At 43.6% G+C, this 18638-nt stretch overlaps 1 protein-coding gene across 4 annotated transcripts in view; it reads right to left on the reverse strand.

Annotated features, from left to right (window-relative positions):
* Positions 1-18638, reverse strand: part of LOC137426999 (uncharacterized) — a 121733-nt gene that overhangs the window by 14017 nt on the left and 89078 nt on the right. For all 4 annotated transcript variants that reach the window (XR_013623583.1, XM_078778781.1, XM_078778783.1 and 1 more), the window contains 2 exons: positions 12467-12544; positions 4471-4512 (listed from right to left, as the gene is read on the reverse strand). Coding sequence is in view for 3 of the 4 variants with exons in the window: in XM_078778781.1 (XP_078634907.1) it covers positions 4471-4512; positions 12467-12544 (120 nt within the window). In the remaining variant the exon portion in view is untranslated. The remainder of the gene's footprint in view (positions 1-4470; positions 4513-12466; positions 12545-18638) is intronic.

Raw genomic sequence — 18638 nt, forward strand, 5'->3', positions numbered from 1 at the left:
AAGTAGGCTACAACTCAGAGAACAGGGACAACAAACAAACAAGATTAACCGGGACAGTTGCTATAGGCGGTTGTCCAACAGCTGTATTTATTCGGGTATCGAGACCAAGGTGCTCATTGTGTACTTCCCCTTTTTGGGTGATGATATAGGGTTCATTACATGCGTGTGCAGCACCTGCTTGTTGGTTGCATCATTTGTGGGGTTTGGTCGTACCACCGATATCCAGTCCCCCTGTAGATCATGGCAGGAATTTATGATTTTGACTAATGCTGTTTGGCCAAGGACAGCACCCCTCCCTTCCCCAAAGGGATGCGTTGCCAATGCCTTGTTTATGTCATGATAACATCATCAGATATACAGTTTGTTCAAATCGAAACCCGAAACAAAGAAATGAAATGCAACGATAAAGTTTGCCGCATCTGAAATAACATTTCTCAAAATGTTCCTTATTTCTCTTCGTCAAAGAAGGTTGTTCTGGTTGTTTCTCTTAATGCCCTCATCATGCCATACATGGTCAAATTAACAATTAACCGTCTGGTTCTGGATCTTGACTGCATTTATGGATCTCGCCAAAAATTTGGGTCTTTTTCTTTTTGGGGGGGGGGGGGGGGGGGGGATACAGGATCGAGGCTCGTGTAAGAGCTAACATTCATCACAAAAAAAACCAAACGGACACCTAAAAAAAAACATAATAAAGGGAGCGGGAGACAAGATGGGGAGAGAGGTTTTAATTCAAGACTCTCTGCTCACCTTCACTCCTTCATTCCTCTTTTCTCCCACATCTGGAACAAACTCCCTCCAGGTATTCAAAAACAGCTGTTCACCACCATCTCTTATCTTCCCCAATCCAAAACCTTGATCTTTTCTACCCCCGCTAATTTCACTCCAGATCCACGTTTTTGAAATACCAAATTCCTTCCTGAAAGTCCTTGCTGTGTCCATGTGTTTTATACCTCTCCCACCCCCCTTCCCTTCCCATGCCTCCTCCCCCCAAGCCCTCTCCCTCCCACAGATCTCCCGATGTCCCTGCTCTCAAATGTTGTGTTTGTGCTTCCTCTTCTCTCCCCACCTTGTCTACCGCTCCCCTTTTTATATGTTTTGTGTGTCTGAATTTTTGTGTTTGAAAATTTGAAATCCTGTATACAAAAAAAAAAAAGAGGGAAGCACACAAGTACAACAGCAGAGAACAGGGACATCGGGAGATCTGTGGGAGGGCTTGGGAAGGGGTTTGCATTGTACGTGCTCTCAAGTTCTTTGGAAGGGAAGGATTCGTGCATTTCTAAACATGGGTTACGCATCCAGTGGTCAGTGCCATGCACTTGCCTGGTTTCGATTGGGAATATCAAAGGGCCTCCTCATTTTTGAGCAGCAGGTGGAGGAAAGAATGATATCCTTCATAAGAACAAGAGCTTTCAGCTCAAAAAAACAAGGTTTCATTTCTCGTCTTCAAAGCAGGGCAGTGAAGAAGCATATGGAAGGAGGGAAGGTGAGGATGTTTGGTTAATGGTAGAAGTCAAGATGGACAGCACTCGCTAGCTTGGGAAATGAAGGTTTTGATTGATCGTTTTCATTTTGAGGAAAGACAAAATTTTTATTATGAAGCCAAATATCAAGAGAAGTGATTTGGAGTCATCACAGGAAGCAAGGGGATGATGCATGTTTGTTTGTTTGAGGAAAACAACAAAAATGTTCAATTCAGAGAATTGAAAGTCTTGAAACAACAAAGTCTTGACTGTATTTCTGCGCAGGATGTAGCTTTGTCTATGCTCTGTACAGTGAGTGCTGCATGCGTCACTACTCACAGTATGGTGTCAACATGTCATGGTTGAGTAGATTTCTAAACAGTGTTATTTGAGCTATATCTTCCACGCTGATTGTGCAAGGCATACATGGGGTGGAAATTTGCACGTGGTGTGGATACAGCATATGAATTTGATACAATCTAAACCATATAAAAGAGGAAGAAACAAATGAGGAAGTGAACCACGTGTTTGTATATATATATATATATATATATATATATATGTATATGTATTAATATTATTTTTTGTTTGCTTTCATATTGATCCATTATGGCTGAAAGATTAACTGCTGCTCATAAAGCACGAATTGCTGCACAGTATGAGGTATGACAGGCTGTCATTGCATTTCAAAGATGGTGGTGTCAATAAATGGAAAAACATGCCACTTTGGATTAAAAAAAGATTAGAAACTGTCACCAAAAGCTTAAAACAACTCGTTCAGTCAAGGACATGAGATCAGGAAGATGTAACACAGCAAGATCAACAGAAAACATTGACCAGAGGAGCTTATTTGGCGTTTCAGTGGAAAATGTTGTCAAACGATGGAAATGTTTGAGAACCATCCGAGGGACCATCCGAGGGACCATCCGAGAATCATTGCACATGCAATGATTAATTATTGCACAGTGAAACACCGGGATAACAGTTTATAGCTGGGTCGGGATTCAAACCGAGGCGAGACAGCTTAGAGCTGAGTGTGTATACCGATTAAGGGGTTTTGACGAGGGTGAAAAACCGAGTGACATCGTAAAAGTGCTAAAGCTTGTTGCATCCACAGTGGGCACAATACAACCACTTTTGGAGGCCATTTCCCCCCGCAGAGCAGGGGTTGGCCTTTGTTGGGCACCATGGTCCCTTTTTTGAAGCAATGTTTTATGGCCGGATGCCCTTCCTGCTGCCAACCCTGTTGGTCTCCTCTTGCGAGACACAGGGAATTACCAGTGAACTGGTACTCAATTTGTCGACCTCAGAATGATGACAGGCTGAGTCAACCCCCCTGGTGTTAATTCAGCGATCGACCGGGATTCGAACCCAGGATCCTAGGATCCCAAGCCGACACCCTAACCGCTTAGCCAACATGGAGACAGAATAAAATCACCCAATATCCCAAGCCGGGCACAATAAAGAGAGTACAGAAAAAACAAACATTCTGAGTATTGCGCTGCAATACATGTCCCCTACCAAAGTTCAAAGCGCCATAACTTTGTCAAAAATGATCGAATATGCAAATTTATGCACGGTTGATGCTGGTTTTCAAACCTGATCTGAGGTATGCTGAGACACATGTGTGTCATGCCTTGCCTCGTTGATAAGCCCGCAAGGTCGCTCCATGGAGCAGCCTGCACGTATTGCACTGTGTGAATTATATAATTACCAACTCACGGTCTGAGGTACCAGCGATTCAAGTGATATCCATTTAAAAAAAATATATTTTCGTTTAATTAACGATATCTGCCAAACCACGTGCCCTATCGCAAATTCCAAAAAGACATTTTAGTAGATCGACATGAACAGATTTGTGAAGTTTCCCCTCGATTGGATCAAAAATGAGGGAGGAGCTCGGTTTTAAAGGTTCATGCTTAAAAACGTCATAACTCTGAAATCATGTGACATGACGTCAAGCTCGCCGACCTTTTTTTGTTCGGCATGGGTATGCGATTCTGCCTGCAAAGTTTGGCCTCGATCTGTTGAGCCGTTGCAGAGAAAAAGGGGTTTTCGTGTTTTCACGAAAAACAATATGGCGGCCGAACCACGTGACCTGTGACATCATAATTACCATTAAAATATTCTACAGACCGAGTCCCCCCTACGGTGAAAATTTGATCTCAATCGGTCCTATTATTGCAGAGAAAATCTTTTTTAAAGGAAATTAAAACTTAAAATGGCACTGAGTTAAGGATCATCAGAATTATCAGAATTCCCAAAGTTAAAAGTGCCATAACTTTGTCAAAAATGATCGAAACGTCGTGAAGTTCGAACTTCATCTGTAACTTATCATGAGGAAACCATGTACCAAGTTTGAAATCGTTAGCATTAAGGGTTTAGAAAGTCCGGAAAACTGTTCTTTGCGTGACGGACTGACAGACGGACAGACTGACAGACTGACGGAGTGCAAACCTATAGTCCCCTCCGTTGTACACCGGTAGGGGACTAATAAGAGCCAGTGCTCAACAGACAACATAGCAGTGGAGTACCTTTCCCCAAACACACCTGCTCTGATCCGACTCGGGGAGTGATCACAAACTCCAATTTTTACATCGTAGAGTTAAGATTTGTAGAGTTAAGATTCGATATACGGAAATTCACCCAATGGAAAGATGTTATGGAGCCATTCCATATATATCGAGGGATTACTGTATAATGTACACCAGGGTTAGTCATCCCTGGTATGGTGATCTGGTCACGTGGGCCCGTTGTGGACAGGGCTGCAGTGAGGGTGGTGAGTGTTTGTCTGGGTGAGGATTGTGTGGCAGGGCATGTCTGCGGTGTATCCTCTGTGTTCAATGTTCTCGGCATGTTGTGAGTTATTTGTGAAACGATACATTTTATAATATGAAATCTGTGGATGTATGTATGCACATGGACAGGTTAATTCAAGATAAAGACAGTACTCCGCACAGGGCATGAAGACCCTTAATACAGAAGGAGTGAAATGAGCAAAACGTACCTAGTGCTCCATGACACGTCTCTTTCCCAAAGAGTCTCACTGCTGTAAAATTGCACAGTCAGTCATTTATTGGTGTTGACTGCGATGGCAAAAAGCAAATCAGAATACTTCATTGGCAAAGCTCATGTGGCACGCTTCTGCACACTTACAAACATCAAAATCAAAAGGTGCTCAAAATGTGTAAGTGTGATTATAACTTCTATTAGATGCAGGGGGGAAACATTTGGAGACATCACGATACTATTACATGATTTTTCAATAAACTACGTATTACATAATTTGCGAGGACATTCCTTTTGTGGACCAGTGGGCTAGTGGAATTCCTCCATATATTCAAGAAGTTAATTCCGACAGGGAGGCACAGAGGTCGTGCACTCGGCTTTGAGCGGTCTGGTCTGGTTTCGATTCTTGACATGATGATATACTATGAGATTAGTGCTTTGTCGGCAGGGCGTTGCATCAGGAAGTATGTCATTCTTTGGATGGACGGATGGACGCTAAGCCTGGTGTCTCGTATGCTGACCTTTGTTACCCTGCGGTCGTGAAGCAAAAAGCGGGGTTAAGCATTCAGGTGCGTACGTGTGCTGTACGTCTGAATTTTAAAATTCATTTTCTCGGCAACCGTTGATCCGATTGACACGAAATTTTACCATAGAAGCGTCTCCGCCTGTATAATTTTTTTATTCATAATTATGACGTCATAATTCACGTGGTACGGACGCCATCTTGGAAAAACGTTACACTTCTATCTCCCAAACCGCTCAATGGAAAAAAAAATGAAACATGGCTCATTGCCAAGTACTCACCATGGCGAATAAGATATGTTGATGGTGATCTCATAGGTGCCTCCATTATGGTCATAATTCGACAAGTACAACGCTTGATCTGATCAGTATGAAAAAAAAAAAATTCCCTGCAACTGTTGGTCCGATGAACACGAAATTTTCAGAATATGTGCGGCTCCTCTTGTATAATTTTTTAAATGATAACTACAACGTCATAGGTCACGTGGTACAGACGCCATCTTGGAAAAAAAGTTGAACCTCCATATCTTTGAAACGGCTCCATGGAGAAAATTGAAAGATGGCTCATTGTAAAGAACTCCATATGAGGAATAGGTGTTAACGATGACGTCATTGGTGCCATAATTATGACGTCATAATTCGACAGGGACAACGCTTAGTCTGATCAGTTTGAAATGTATTGAGTGATCTATGCAACAATTATATTAGAAAATATAAATTTATGATGTCATCGCTCACGTGGTCTGGCAGCCATATTGGATCAAATGAAAAAAATGTTCAAAAACAGAAGAGTTGGCTCAAACAAGTTGACTGCGCAGGGTAAGTATTTTATGAATACCATCTAGTTTGGTAATGTTAAAGAGATCCCACGGTGTCTTTCAGGAAGAATTGGTAAGTTTATGCTGACACCCTGAACAATGAATAAATTCTTGCCCAAACCAGTTTGTCAAATGTCAGGCCTGGCCTTCCGATTCGTGAAAGACTTAGGTCAAAACTCCCCCTCGGCTGACCCCACAAGAAGGTGTGAATTTTTGGGATCGTAAAAGAAGAAGCAATAGCAGTAGATTGATAATGGAATGTTTGGCGTGCAGCGCAAAGTGAGATTAAGCAATTGGTTCACTTTGTATGTTTATCTATTTCTATGATCGAGGAACTACTTAATTTCAATATAATTATATATTTTTAACAATGTAGAACATTACTCGGAACATGAACCTGCAGTATAACAGTACGTTGACTCTGAATTTGGCGAATTATACCGAATTATACGTCTCGAGCATGCATGTGCAGTCATGGTATAGAAATTGCTTCAATCTGTCCGCCTGCCTGGCAGTCAAACAAAATTGAAAATCATTCCAAACAGGAAACTTACTGTTTGTGGGAATGTCATAAAGAACACATACAACAGGCACAAATAACTAATTTAACGGTATAAATAAGGTGGTGTAAAAGTTGGTGCATCAACAGCAGTAAACTTCCGAATAAATGTCTGTTGTTTTTTTTTGTTACAGCCTTTAAACTTTTATTTAATTTTAATATGGGATTTTCAAAATTATGGAGGAATGGTAACGAGGCCTTTCGCGCATGCGCCGTGTGTGAGTTTTCGTCGAGTTGGTTGTTCTCGCCGAACACTTTTAACCGGCTGTTGCTCGGTTGAAATGTGTACAGTCAGACCCCGCTATTCACAGTTCCGCTATTCGCGGGATCTGCATATTCGCTGTTGATAAAATGCGACATGTTTCTTGATTTGCGGAAAAGTGTCCCGCAAATGCCCGTTTTTTTCTATTTGCAGTCGTGTTCCAAGAAATCGCGGTTTTTCTCCCTCTGTTCGTGGCCATATTCCACGAATTCACCGTTTTTCAGGGGCGCAAATTAGTTTTTTTTTGAGGAGCTGCTAGCTTGACACATTTATAAAACCCATCTTTCACCAGCCATGCTTAAAGCAGCTTGACATGTGCAAAAAAACATCTACAAACCTCAAACATTATGTTTTTTTTTGTTTAAAGTGCGGTATGGTTAAGATGGTTAAGCACTTTTAATAAACTGTAATCGCATTCCTTCAATAAATTGGAAATGGTTCCTGGTGTTGTCGTTTATTTTTATTTGTACGCATTTTTTGTGAAACTGTAATCATGTGCATTTGCGGTCGAAAACATTTAAAATTTTTCTCTATGAATCAGGAGCCGCCGGGAACCTACAACCGACCCTCCCCGCACCCCCCCCATTTCCCCATTGAAACAATGCCGCAGCATACATTCATGGGATTTTCATCAACTTTAGCGGATTATATTTATCGTCGACATTTGTGGGATTTGCCTCGCCATTTGCGGGATTATCGCCGACATTTGCGGTTTGGTCCTCTCTATTCGTGGATTTTCGCAACTTGGGAACCTTAGTCTTTTTTTTCCATAGAAACAATGCCCCGCCATTCGCGGTTTCACAATTTGTGGGATTTGCCAGGAACGTATCTAGTCTAGTAGGAAGACTAGGTCCCCCTGCACCCCCCCGGAGATATACTTCTAATCAGTGTTTCTAGATTGGAAAAAATGTGTAGAAAATGACTAGCTATGGCCCCAAGCTGAAAAAATGTCCCACATACCATTTTTATGCAAATTACTGCTGCCATTATCAAAAAAACGATTTTTGACATATCTCAGCCAATATTGCAGATAATTGAAAAATGAAGGTGTCTAGACCCATGTTTTGAAGGGCATAGATCATGATAGAACTATTCATAACATGATTACATGTGTCTATGGTATACTAGTATGCTAATTAGTGCTTTATTTACAAAATAATCACAGTTTTACGAAATAATAGACTCATATTAAGGTCCGTCTACACAGACGTTAACACAAAGTTTTATTTTTCTAAATATTACAACTGTCAAAATAGTCCTAGCACTCAATGTGACCACTCTTCTCTTGCTTGTTTTAGATAAACATCATTAGCATTAGTGATTCTACACTGAGTCAGTCATCATCATTTTCATCGAAATCGTCAGAGTCAAACTCTTCTTCTCCTTCCTCTTCCTCCTCCTCTTCGTGCTCTCCTGTGTTCAGAAGATCCACCAGTGAGGTTGGTAGGATGGGACCACTGGACCACATTGGTTTCAACAGTCCTTCATCAGTCCTTATCCATCCTTGCTCCTCATAAGGTTTTGGCTTTTCGATGATAGGTTGATCGGCTCTTTTGTACAATGCTACGCGGTGGTTCACACGCTGGATGTGCGGCTTCAGGGCAGACTGGCATGGAGGAAGGCGAGCCAGATCAACCTTGGACTTGGATGTGAGGGTCTTGTCCTCTCCCACCATTTTTCGTAGCAGCTTGGCACGGACAATGTCCACTGATGACTCGCGACTCTGGCCGTACATCACACAGGTGAATTTTTCTAACTGCCTCTCCACCTCAGGGTTGGCATCCCAGTTGTCACCCAGTTCACCGAATGCCCTGTGAAACCTGGGATTCTTCTCCAGCTTTTTCAAGGGCTGCTCTTTCAGCTCTCCTTGCTGCTCTCGAACCCGGGCTTGACCTCCTGCACCATGATTCCTCCAGCACTGTTTACAATGTTGCTGCCGTGCACACTGGTAGTGGTTTTATTCAAGTTGTCCCACTCACAGTGGAATACAAGGTTGCCCTCTCCTGTCACAATTTGTGGTGTACGATAAGTTGAGACTTCATCCAGGACCTTGGCGAGAGCAGTTTCCAACTCCAAGGCGAAATCGTAGCTCTCAGAGTGTCCAAGCCTGTGTAGTATTGTGGTGAGCTGTTTGCTTCGGAACAGGTGCCTTACAGTCACACAGAGGAGAATGTGCTTTGGTAACTTCCATTTTCCATCTGACACTGCACGGCACAGATCTTGTCCAATGGAGAAGACCAGACGCTTCACCTTTTCTGTCTCGATGCCCTCCTTGCCAGTCATTAGCACGCTGAGAAAGCGGACAAGGTCTGGAGGTAGGATGTCTTCAGGATTGAGCTCCATGTCTTCAGCTGTTGGTGGCCATGGTTGGTCTTTACACTCTCTGAAAGCCTGTAGAATACCCTGGCGAAGTTGGAGGGCAACATTTTGGTTCTTGTTTGTGCTTCCGAGTGTGAATGCTCGTGCGAGAGCATTGGAAACTGTTATGTTTGAGCTGTGCACAAGCCAGAAAGAAATGACATCACATTTGTCATGATCAACCTTCGTGAAGTGGATATGCTCCTTGATTGGGTCATTCTGTAGGCGTTTCAGTAGTTTCTCTGACCGATAATTTGAGTTCTCATATCCATTCAGTTTCAGTTCCTCGACATAGAGCAAGCGCAAGGAAGAAAGCTGTAGAACTTTATTCTGCTGGATGACCTGGGTTTGAATGTGTTCCAGTACTGAGTTGAATGCCTTTTCATGGGCGGCTGACATGCAAGCCTGCTCCTTTGGTGCTTCGGCTCTGTGAATCGCACGCTCATAGTTGTAGAATGCTGTGCGGAAAGCTTTAAAACATGACGGATGGTGTTTGGCCTCACATGCAAAGAGGTCTTTGTTTTTCACCTTTCGATGGAGTCGATAGAGACCCATTTTCTCAGCCCGTGTTTCGATTTGCTCCCATGCATTTTCTTTGTTTTTAAAGGATGGGAAGGTTGTAGGCCTCTCAGTATTGCGATGAGCATCTTTGGTCTCAACTTTCTCACAAAATATACACTCTGGCGGGAAGATGGGTTCAGCAGAACCTCCTGGTTTACGAGGAGAGTGATGCCATGATGAGGTTGATGGCCCTGGTTCTGTATCATCTCCCAGACGATGAAAGTGGCGGACAAAGTGCTTATAACACTTGCTGTGATATCCTACTCTTTCTAGGTCATCAGGAAGAGTTGCCGGGATCTGATCACATACTGATTGCATACGACATGGGGAGTCATGCGGTTGGTTGAGACGTCTATCCCGGATCTTTTGAAGCAGTTGCAGTTTTTCTGAAGCAGATCCTTTAATTTTACGGAGGGGCGTGAAATCCCCATGATCAGACATGGATGGTACATGAAGGATGCATGTAGGAGGAGAGCTTTGGGCTGCAGGTTCTACACTCCGTTTTCTTTTGGGCATGCTTGCTGTCGATGTCTACCATCACTGTTAAATGACAAATAAGAAATCACGAATGATGTTAAAAGTGCCTGTGAAAGGAGGCTCTGAGTTTTCAGTGAGGTAACAGAGGTTCTGAGTCATGTTCTACACTAGGGTACTTTTTAGCTGACTAAACCATGTTTAGTGGCATCAAAAGTGCTAATAGCTAAAACATCTAAATTCTTCCACACTAACGTTAGCTATCTAGGCCAATGAAACATTCTGCTAAGTTACTGTAGCTAGCTCAGCTGTCGTGCCTCTTTCTGGTTCAATTCATATACAGAAGTCAACAGATATGTCTCATGTTTGGCATTAACAAAAGTTTAAGTTACACCGACATTAGGAACATACTGTACATAGATGAGGCTAGCTTTAACGTTAGCTAACATGGTGCTAGCTGGCTCAGCTGTTATTCTGCCTGTTTATGATTTCATGCAGAAACTGAAGTCAAGAGTGTGAGTAACATTATAGTTAGCATCTTACCTGGCTAGATTGGAGGATGAATACCAAGAACAACACACAGATGGAATGGAAGACTGAACTTTCAACTGAGGTATTCAATAACATCAACGTTACCAATTGATACGAGCGCGCGACATTACCAATTGATACGAGCGCGCGAGCGCGCATGTTACATGGATGGAAATGTAAAATGGCAGCTATAGCAGCACTAATTTGGATCTCTAGTCTGTCATTTCTGCACTGTGATTGGATAACATAAAAAAATATGTTTGGGAGTTAACAGCAGGAGTTGGTAGATTTTACGTGGGCTGGGTGAGAAACCTTTAAATAAGCAAGTGAAAATCTCTCGCAATACAAAGTCAATGGTGGGAAGAAAAGTTGAGTGGTACCAATGTTACTGCCAATGTCCCGCCCCTATGCAAGACTCAGGAGCATCTTGTTGACATTTAACCTTGAAAATACCTGGGTTTAGACCCCTTATGTACCATGTTAAGTTATCTGCAGTATTAACGTATCCTTATCATTTGTAAAACTGATTATTTTGTAATTACAGCATTAATATGCATACTAGTATACCATAGACACATGTAATCATGTTATGAATAGTTCTATCATGATCTATGCCCTTCAAAACATGGGTCTAGACACCTTCATTTTTCAATTATCTGCAATATTGGCTGAGATATGTCAAAAATCGTTTTTTTGATAATGGCAGCAGTAATTTGCATAAAAATGGTATGTGGGACATTTTTTCAGCTTGGGGCCATAGCTAGTCATTTTCTACACATTTTTTCCAATCTAGAAACACTGATTAGAAGTATATCTCCGGGGTGTGCAGGGGGACCTAGTCTTCCTACTAGACTAATCCCCCATGAATAGCGGGGTCCCACTGTAATCGAAAGTCTTTTCAACATACATTCGTCATTTAACCGAAAGAATGGCAATTTCAAAATGGTCAACAGTAATTGTTGTGTTCCTGGATGCAAATCGGACTCACAAACATATCGGAAATGCGCAAAATATTCGTGGATGAGAGATATCGAATTCCTACAATTTCCTGTTCATACAAATAAGTGACGGCAGTGGATATGGTGTGCTCATATGACACACACACACACACACACACACACACACACACACACACACACACACACACACACACACACACACACACACACACACACACACACACACACACACACACACACACACACACACACACACACACCAAGCGTGCCATGTTCATTCACCAAGCGTGCCATGTTTATAGGAGTCACTGCGCATGTGTTTCTATGCATGCATACCAAGCATCCCGGGGCGCATTACATCATTTCAAAGACTCATTGAATTGTATATTTGAATGCAATACAACCCAAATCGCCTCGTTTGAAATTCCAAAAAAACCTCCAGTTTAGTCGTGCTCGGGCAATATTTTAGGCCGTTTAGATCAATCAAATTTTCCGTGTGCACAGAGTGCAGTATAACACTGACATTCAGATAATAATGGCGGCACCCAGCGATGCAAAGAAAGAGCTAATTTTGTCTAAAATATCTGTTTCGTGCATCTTTTCTCAAAGCTCGTTTTTAAATCGTCAGTTTCTCCGAGAAGAGTGGCAGAAGGTTCGGCTCTAGACTGTTCCGTTTGCCCCATCGGCATTGTATGGTTTCCATTGCACCAGTGATGCAAAGTTCACGAACAAAGCTAAAATACATTGTGATCAAAATCGCAATGAGTTGAAATGACCCTTCCCATCCATGTCCTTTCTGCTAAGACCGTATGGGGGTAAGGTGTTCTATGAACTCTCCAGTTCATTCTGTAGTGAAGTGACTCATGGGAGGGTGAGGTGACTGTGTGGAGGGGAGGAGGAGGACGGAGGGGCTAACCTCCTAGTCCCAAAAACCCATGACCAGTTCTTACCTTGAATCTGAATGCGCTTTGTATAGACCGACTCAAGACAGGTCCTCTTTGCTTCCATATATCCTTTCATTTTGCACTCTGAGATACATATGGAGAGAAAACTCATTGGGTGGGAAAAACATACTGCTTGTATCATGAGTAGTGTGTCAACCAATCATGGAAAAGATATGGCTGCCTCCACAAAAGTCACAACAAACCAGTCGATTGCATTTGTTGATTTTTAATTTGATTTAAATCCACCTTTAAAGGCTGGTTAAGGACTTTTCCAACCCTCCTACTTGTGGGTTTAACTCCCCTCCTAGCTCGCCTTTTCTTCCTTGTTCGTTCCCTTGCTTATTGCATATTTACACCCCTCCCTTCCCCACCCCCCTCCCCGTCACTACACCTCACTCCTCCATGACCTTCGATCTTATATTGAAATAAACAATCCACTTGTACTTGAGGCAGTCATTCAGTTATGAGTGCTCAATTTGAACAACATTGACATCAAGCACTGTTTCTATTCATTGGGGTATCAGCTGATGTCTTGAGTTTAGTAATGACAATGTCATGATCTCACCAACTGGATGATACTACTGATGATACTACTACTACTTCTACTACTACTACTACTACTACTACTACTACTACTACTACTACTACTACGTCCCATTTAATCCAACCTTTTTGTGGGATCAGACGGGACGATTTTGGTCCAAATCCTGCATTCTTTTTTGTTACTAGCACGAGTACCCGGCGTTGCGGTAGGCCGGGGGGGGGGGGGGGGAGGGAGGGTGAGAGGGAGGAGGCAGGAGAGGGAGGGTGAGGAAGGGAGTGGGGGGAGTGGAAGAGGGTTCATCACCTTTTCGTTGAATATATGCTAGTGAATGTGGCATTCATCACGTTTCTGAGTTAAGTGTGATTCCGATCAGGAAGAAGAAGAAGCTGTACTACCAACTACGTACACTTCCGGAATTGTTTGATTTATTTGTATTCAAATATCTGGTGATTGTTTTGTATTTATGCGAATGTGTACGTGTATATAACTGTCATTAATTTTAAAAGGCTTAGGCACTATGGAGCGATTATTTTTTTTGAAACTCCAAAGAAACGAATTTTTTGTTTTCAATTATTTATTTATTTTTTAGCCTAAAACACCCCCAGGCACTCATTGATGAACCTCTGAAAGTTTGATGAAGATCCGTTCAGCCAATTCTGAGAAAAATGGCGACACACACAGACATAGACACACAGACACACAGACAGACCAACAGCTCTCATATATAGTAGATTTATTTTTCTTTCAAACATTCAAATAGAGATAACATGGGTGGTAATTAGTAATATGTCCAGGGTGCTGGGGATAACTCGTCACTTTGTCAAAGACCCTGTGGTATCTTCAACACCCATCATCGACATGGGTGTTGTGGTATCTTCTGGTATCTTGGTATCTTCTGGTTGTGGTATCTTGTGGTATCTTCAACACCCAACACCCATCATTCGAAGTTAAGTAATTGTTCCCATTTGTATTTTCGTTATAACTGTATTTATTTTATGGTGTTGTACGTATCGTGTGTCCCGAGGAAGATTTTCGGTGCAAATCTTTCGTACCTGTATAGAAAATCGTGTTAAATCGTGCCGTGTCTTTTGAGGCCTTGTACACTGTACAGTGTACAACTTTGAGGCTTTGTTTTCCTCTCAGCAGTCCGTCTTTTGTGCTCCAATAACTTTCGTTCTCTGCTTTTCCCAGTCTTTTCACCCCATAGCCTACTTCCTTGTTTAAAATCAACTAAAAAAAAAACAAAAAACATTTCCTTCTCTGTTCTTATTCTTTGTTCTCATTCGTTTATTCGTTCGTTCGTTCTTCGAACGACGTTCACTGTTATTACTGTTACTGTAATAACAGTTATTACTGTTTACTGTTAACGTTCACTGTTATTAACCTTATAAATATAATGTTTACACTTTCCCCTCAAGTTCTGTATTCCGTCATATATTATAACACCTTTTTCTTCTTCTTCTTTAAAAGGTTGCTTTCGACTTGCTCACCAAATCTATCCATCCCAAAAAAAAATTCCATCTCTTTCAGTGCCTCTTTTCTACAGTCCCTAAACTCTCCTGCACTCCATCCTCCCTCCATCGTCCTTAAACGTATTTTTGACTCGAAGATCACAAGAAACTCATTTTGCAATAAATGTTCGTTTCCCATTAATCGTACACTTTCTAAAATCCAATCTCACCCCTCCCCTCAAAATCTTCCCCATAACCCCTCCCATCCAAATCTTCCCCCTTGCCACTCCCCTCCAAATCCTCCCCATCACCCATCCCTTTCAAATCTCCCCCCTTTCCCCTTCTCTCCTAAACTCCCCCCACACCCCTCCCCTCCAAGACTCCCCCTCGCCCCTCCCCTCCTTGACTCCCCCCTCACCCCTCCCCTCCAAATCTCCCCCATATCCCATCCCTTTCAAATCCCTCCCCTTGTCCCTTCCCTCCTAAACTCCCCCCTCGCCCCTCCCCTTCAAATCTCCCCACCCTCATTTCTTCTCAATTTCCCCCCTCTCACTCCCCCTCCTCAAAGCATCCTCCCCACTTCTTCCCTCTTCCAACTCTCACCTCCATCTCCCCCAACCTTCTGCTTCGCTCTGCCCCCTCCTCAAATAACACCTCATTGTGCCCCACCCAATCACCATCAAACCTTTTGTCCGCCCCATCCTTCCCTTTATCCGAGCTATTCTGAAATCTCTGACACACCTTCAACAGCTATCCCTACCTCTTCCACCTCTTCCACATCTTACCCTACCCCTCCTCCCCCCTGTTCTGTATCCGATGCTCCCCCTTCCTCTTCATTAACGGTTTTGACCTCAAACATCCGGGGCCTTCGTTCAAACTCAACTGATCTCTCCATACAGGTTGCATCTGTCAAACCAGACGTGATCTGCTTAACAGAAACTTTCGTCCTTCATGATATCTCTGATTCCTTAGTATCTCTCCCGGGTTACTCCCTCCTCCGGTATGATAGACTTGAGCCTCGTCCTGGAGGTGGGGTTGCTATATTTATCAAAAACTCTTCCTCACTCGCCCTGCACTGCACTCCCTCCACCTCACCCCCAGGAATACCTCTGGCTACGGCTTCCCCTTCGCTCCCACCTCTTGCTCATATGTGTGTTGTACTGTCCACCAAATAGTGATGACTCCATCTACATCTCGCTGTCTGATAATATGGACCAACTTCTGTCTACTCATCCTAACTCTCTCTTCCTCATATGTGGTGATTTCAATTGTCACCATGCCAGTTGGCTGGGTGTGGGTACCTCTCTCACCAGCCATGGCTCCTCAGCAAAGGACTTCTGCGACTCACTGGGACCGACACAATCTGTCAATTTCCCGACCCGGATCTCAGTCAACGGAGCATCTTCTCTTCTGGACTTGGTTATGACTAACTTCCCTGAAAATGTCTGCTGCTCTTCTTCTGCTCCAATCGGCTCATCTGATCATGTCCTTGTTAAAGTGGACATCTCTCTGACCATTCTCAGGGAGCCTCCTCAGCATCGACGAGACTGGCATTTCACTCAGGCCAACTGGCATGGTCTTCATCCAGCCATCAATCATCTGGACTGGTCTCCCATCTCTACCACCTCTGACATCAACTCATCCTGGGAATTCTTCCAAAGTAAATTGCTCTCTCTCATGCACAGATTTATCCCATCTCGTCTTCAGTTGTCATACCCTTCCTCCCGTCCATGGTACACGGAATCTTGTGGTGAGGCTGTTGCCCAGAAACAACTTGCCTTCGTCTCCTGGAAAGCAAATCCAACGGAAGGAAATCTCATTTCCTTTCACAAAGCCCGAAACAAGTGTGTGTCCACCCTCAGGAGAGCCAGGAAACAATATCTCTCCGTTCTCAAGACCGAACTCTTATCTGTCTCCCTCTTCCAAATCCTGGTGGCGTCTGGTCAAATCTGTTTCTGGTGTTTGTTCCCCCTCCATCCCCTCCCTTACCTCAAACGGCTACACAGCTGACTCTGCATGTGAAAAAGCTGAATGCCTCAACTCTGTGTTTGCCTCTAAATCTTGTGTCCCAAACCCATCCCTCTCTGTACCCACCATACCCAGTCGTACCCAGCTGCTCCTGGACTCCGTGTCCTTTCCTCCTGACAAGTTGGAAAAGTTTCTGTCAACCCTCGACTCTGATTCTGCAACTGGACCTGACGGCATCAGCCCACGGGTCCTAAAATCCTGTTCTTCCACTCTTTCACTCCCTCTCTCTGTTCTCTTCACCATCTCTTTTGCTCAAGGTCAACTGCCATCTGCTTGGAAATCAGCCAACATCACCGCTTTGCACAAAAAAGGTGCAAAAACAGATCCTAGCAACTACAGACCAATCAGCCTTCTCCCAATTATCAGCAAAGTCATGGAATCCATCATTGCTTCGGATATGAAATCTTTCCAAAAAAAAAAAATGGCTTGGCTCTTCTCCAATGGCTTGAATCTCTGATCAGCAATTTGGTTTCAGACCAGGTCACTCTACTCTGGACATGCTGCTTCTGCTGTCTCAACAATGGATGGAGGTCCTCAATGCCAAACAGGAAATTAGAGCTGTCTCCCTCGACACATCACGTGCCTTCGATACGGTCTGGCACCCCGCTCTGCTCACCAAACTCTCCTTTGGTATCCATGGAAATCTCCACGCATGGCTGGCGTACTTCCTCTCTCGTCGTAGTCAACGTGTGGCCCTGAATGGGTCTCTCTCATCTCCTCTTCCTGTTCAGGCTGGAGTTCCCCAAGGCAGTATTCTGGGCCCTGTGCTTTTTCTGGTCTTCATCAATGATCTCTCTGACTCTCTTGAAAATCCTCTCTATCTCTTTGCTGATGACTCCACTCTCTGCCACTCCATTCCTCATCCCTCAGATCGGCAGTCTGCAGCCTCCTCACTCTCTGCAGACTTGGACAAAATCACAGACTGGGCAAACAAGTGGAACATGTCTTTCAATGCTGACAAATCTCACACTCTTACGATGTCTCTCCGAAAAGACCGACTGGACAACCCTCCCATCTACTTTCTGAATAATCCTCTCCAAGAAGTTCTGTCACTCAAGCTTTTGGGTCTCACTATCTGCCATGATCTTTCCTGGGAAAACCACATTTCCAAGCTGGCCTCCAAAGCCAGTCGCCGACTGGGCATCCTCCGTCGTGCGAAGTCCTTCCTTGGCAGACCTGAGCTCCTCACCACATACAAGGCTTTCATCCGCAGCTCAATGGAATACTGCTCTCCCCTCTGGGTTGGTGCTCCTGCCTCACACCTAGCTCGTCTTCACGCTGTTGAAACCAAAGCATTCAGAATCATTGGAATCTCCCGCGATGACGCTATCTCCGAGGGCCTTTCACTTACTCACCGCAGGCAGGTTGGTGGTCTTTTCGTCTTCTACCGACTCCTCTCCGGCCTTGCTCCCCCAGCTCTCTCTGGGCTCTGTCCCCCAAATATTCCTGCAGGTGGCACAAGATCTGCCTGCAACCCTCTTATGGTTAAACTGCCAAAATCAAGACTCTCTGCTCACCTTCACTACTTCTTTTCTCCCACCTCTGGAACAAACTCCCTCACTCTCTTCAATCCCACTCCTCCCTCCAGGTCTTTAAAACGGCTGTTCACCACCATCTCTCATCTTCCCCAATCCAAAACCTTGATCTTTTCTACCCCCGCTAATTTCACCCCAAATCCACTTTTTTGAGGTGACGTTTGTCTTCTTTCCTGGAAGTCCTTGGTGTCCTTGCGTTTTATACCCATCCTGCCTCCCCCCAGGCCCTCTGCCTCCCACACATCTCCCGATGTCCCTGCCCTCAAATGTTGTGTTTGTGTGCTCCCTCCCCTTCTCTCCCCATCTTGTCGACCGCTCCCATTTTTATATACTTTGTTTACTTGTTTGTTTGATTTGTTTGTTTGATAAATGTTAGCTCTTTCACGAGCCTCGACTCTGTATACAAAAAACAAAAAACAAAAAAATCTCATGCTTGCAGACAGGATGCCGAGATTACCAAATGTTTTGCACAAAATGTTACATTGGCATGTAGAATCTTTTTATCCTAAATCACAATATGGACTTGACAAAATAACAAAATGAATTCAACAAAAATAGAACTGAACATACCATAGAATTGAAATTATGACATCAGATAGAGTTTGAGGTAAGCCTTCATA

The sequence above is a fragment of the Myxine glutinosa genome, chromosome 5 (genome assembly GCF_964187855.1).
Source record: "Myxine glutinosa chromosome 5, kmMyxGlut1.1, whole genome shotgun sequence".
NCBI lineage: Eukaryota > Metazoa > Chordata > Myxini > Myxiniformes > Myxinidae > Myxine > Myxine glutinosa.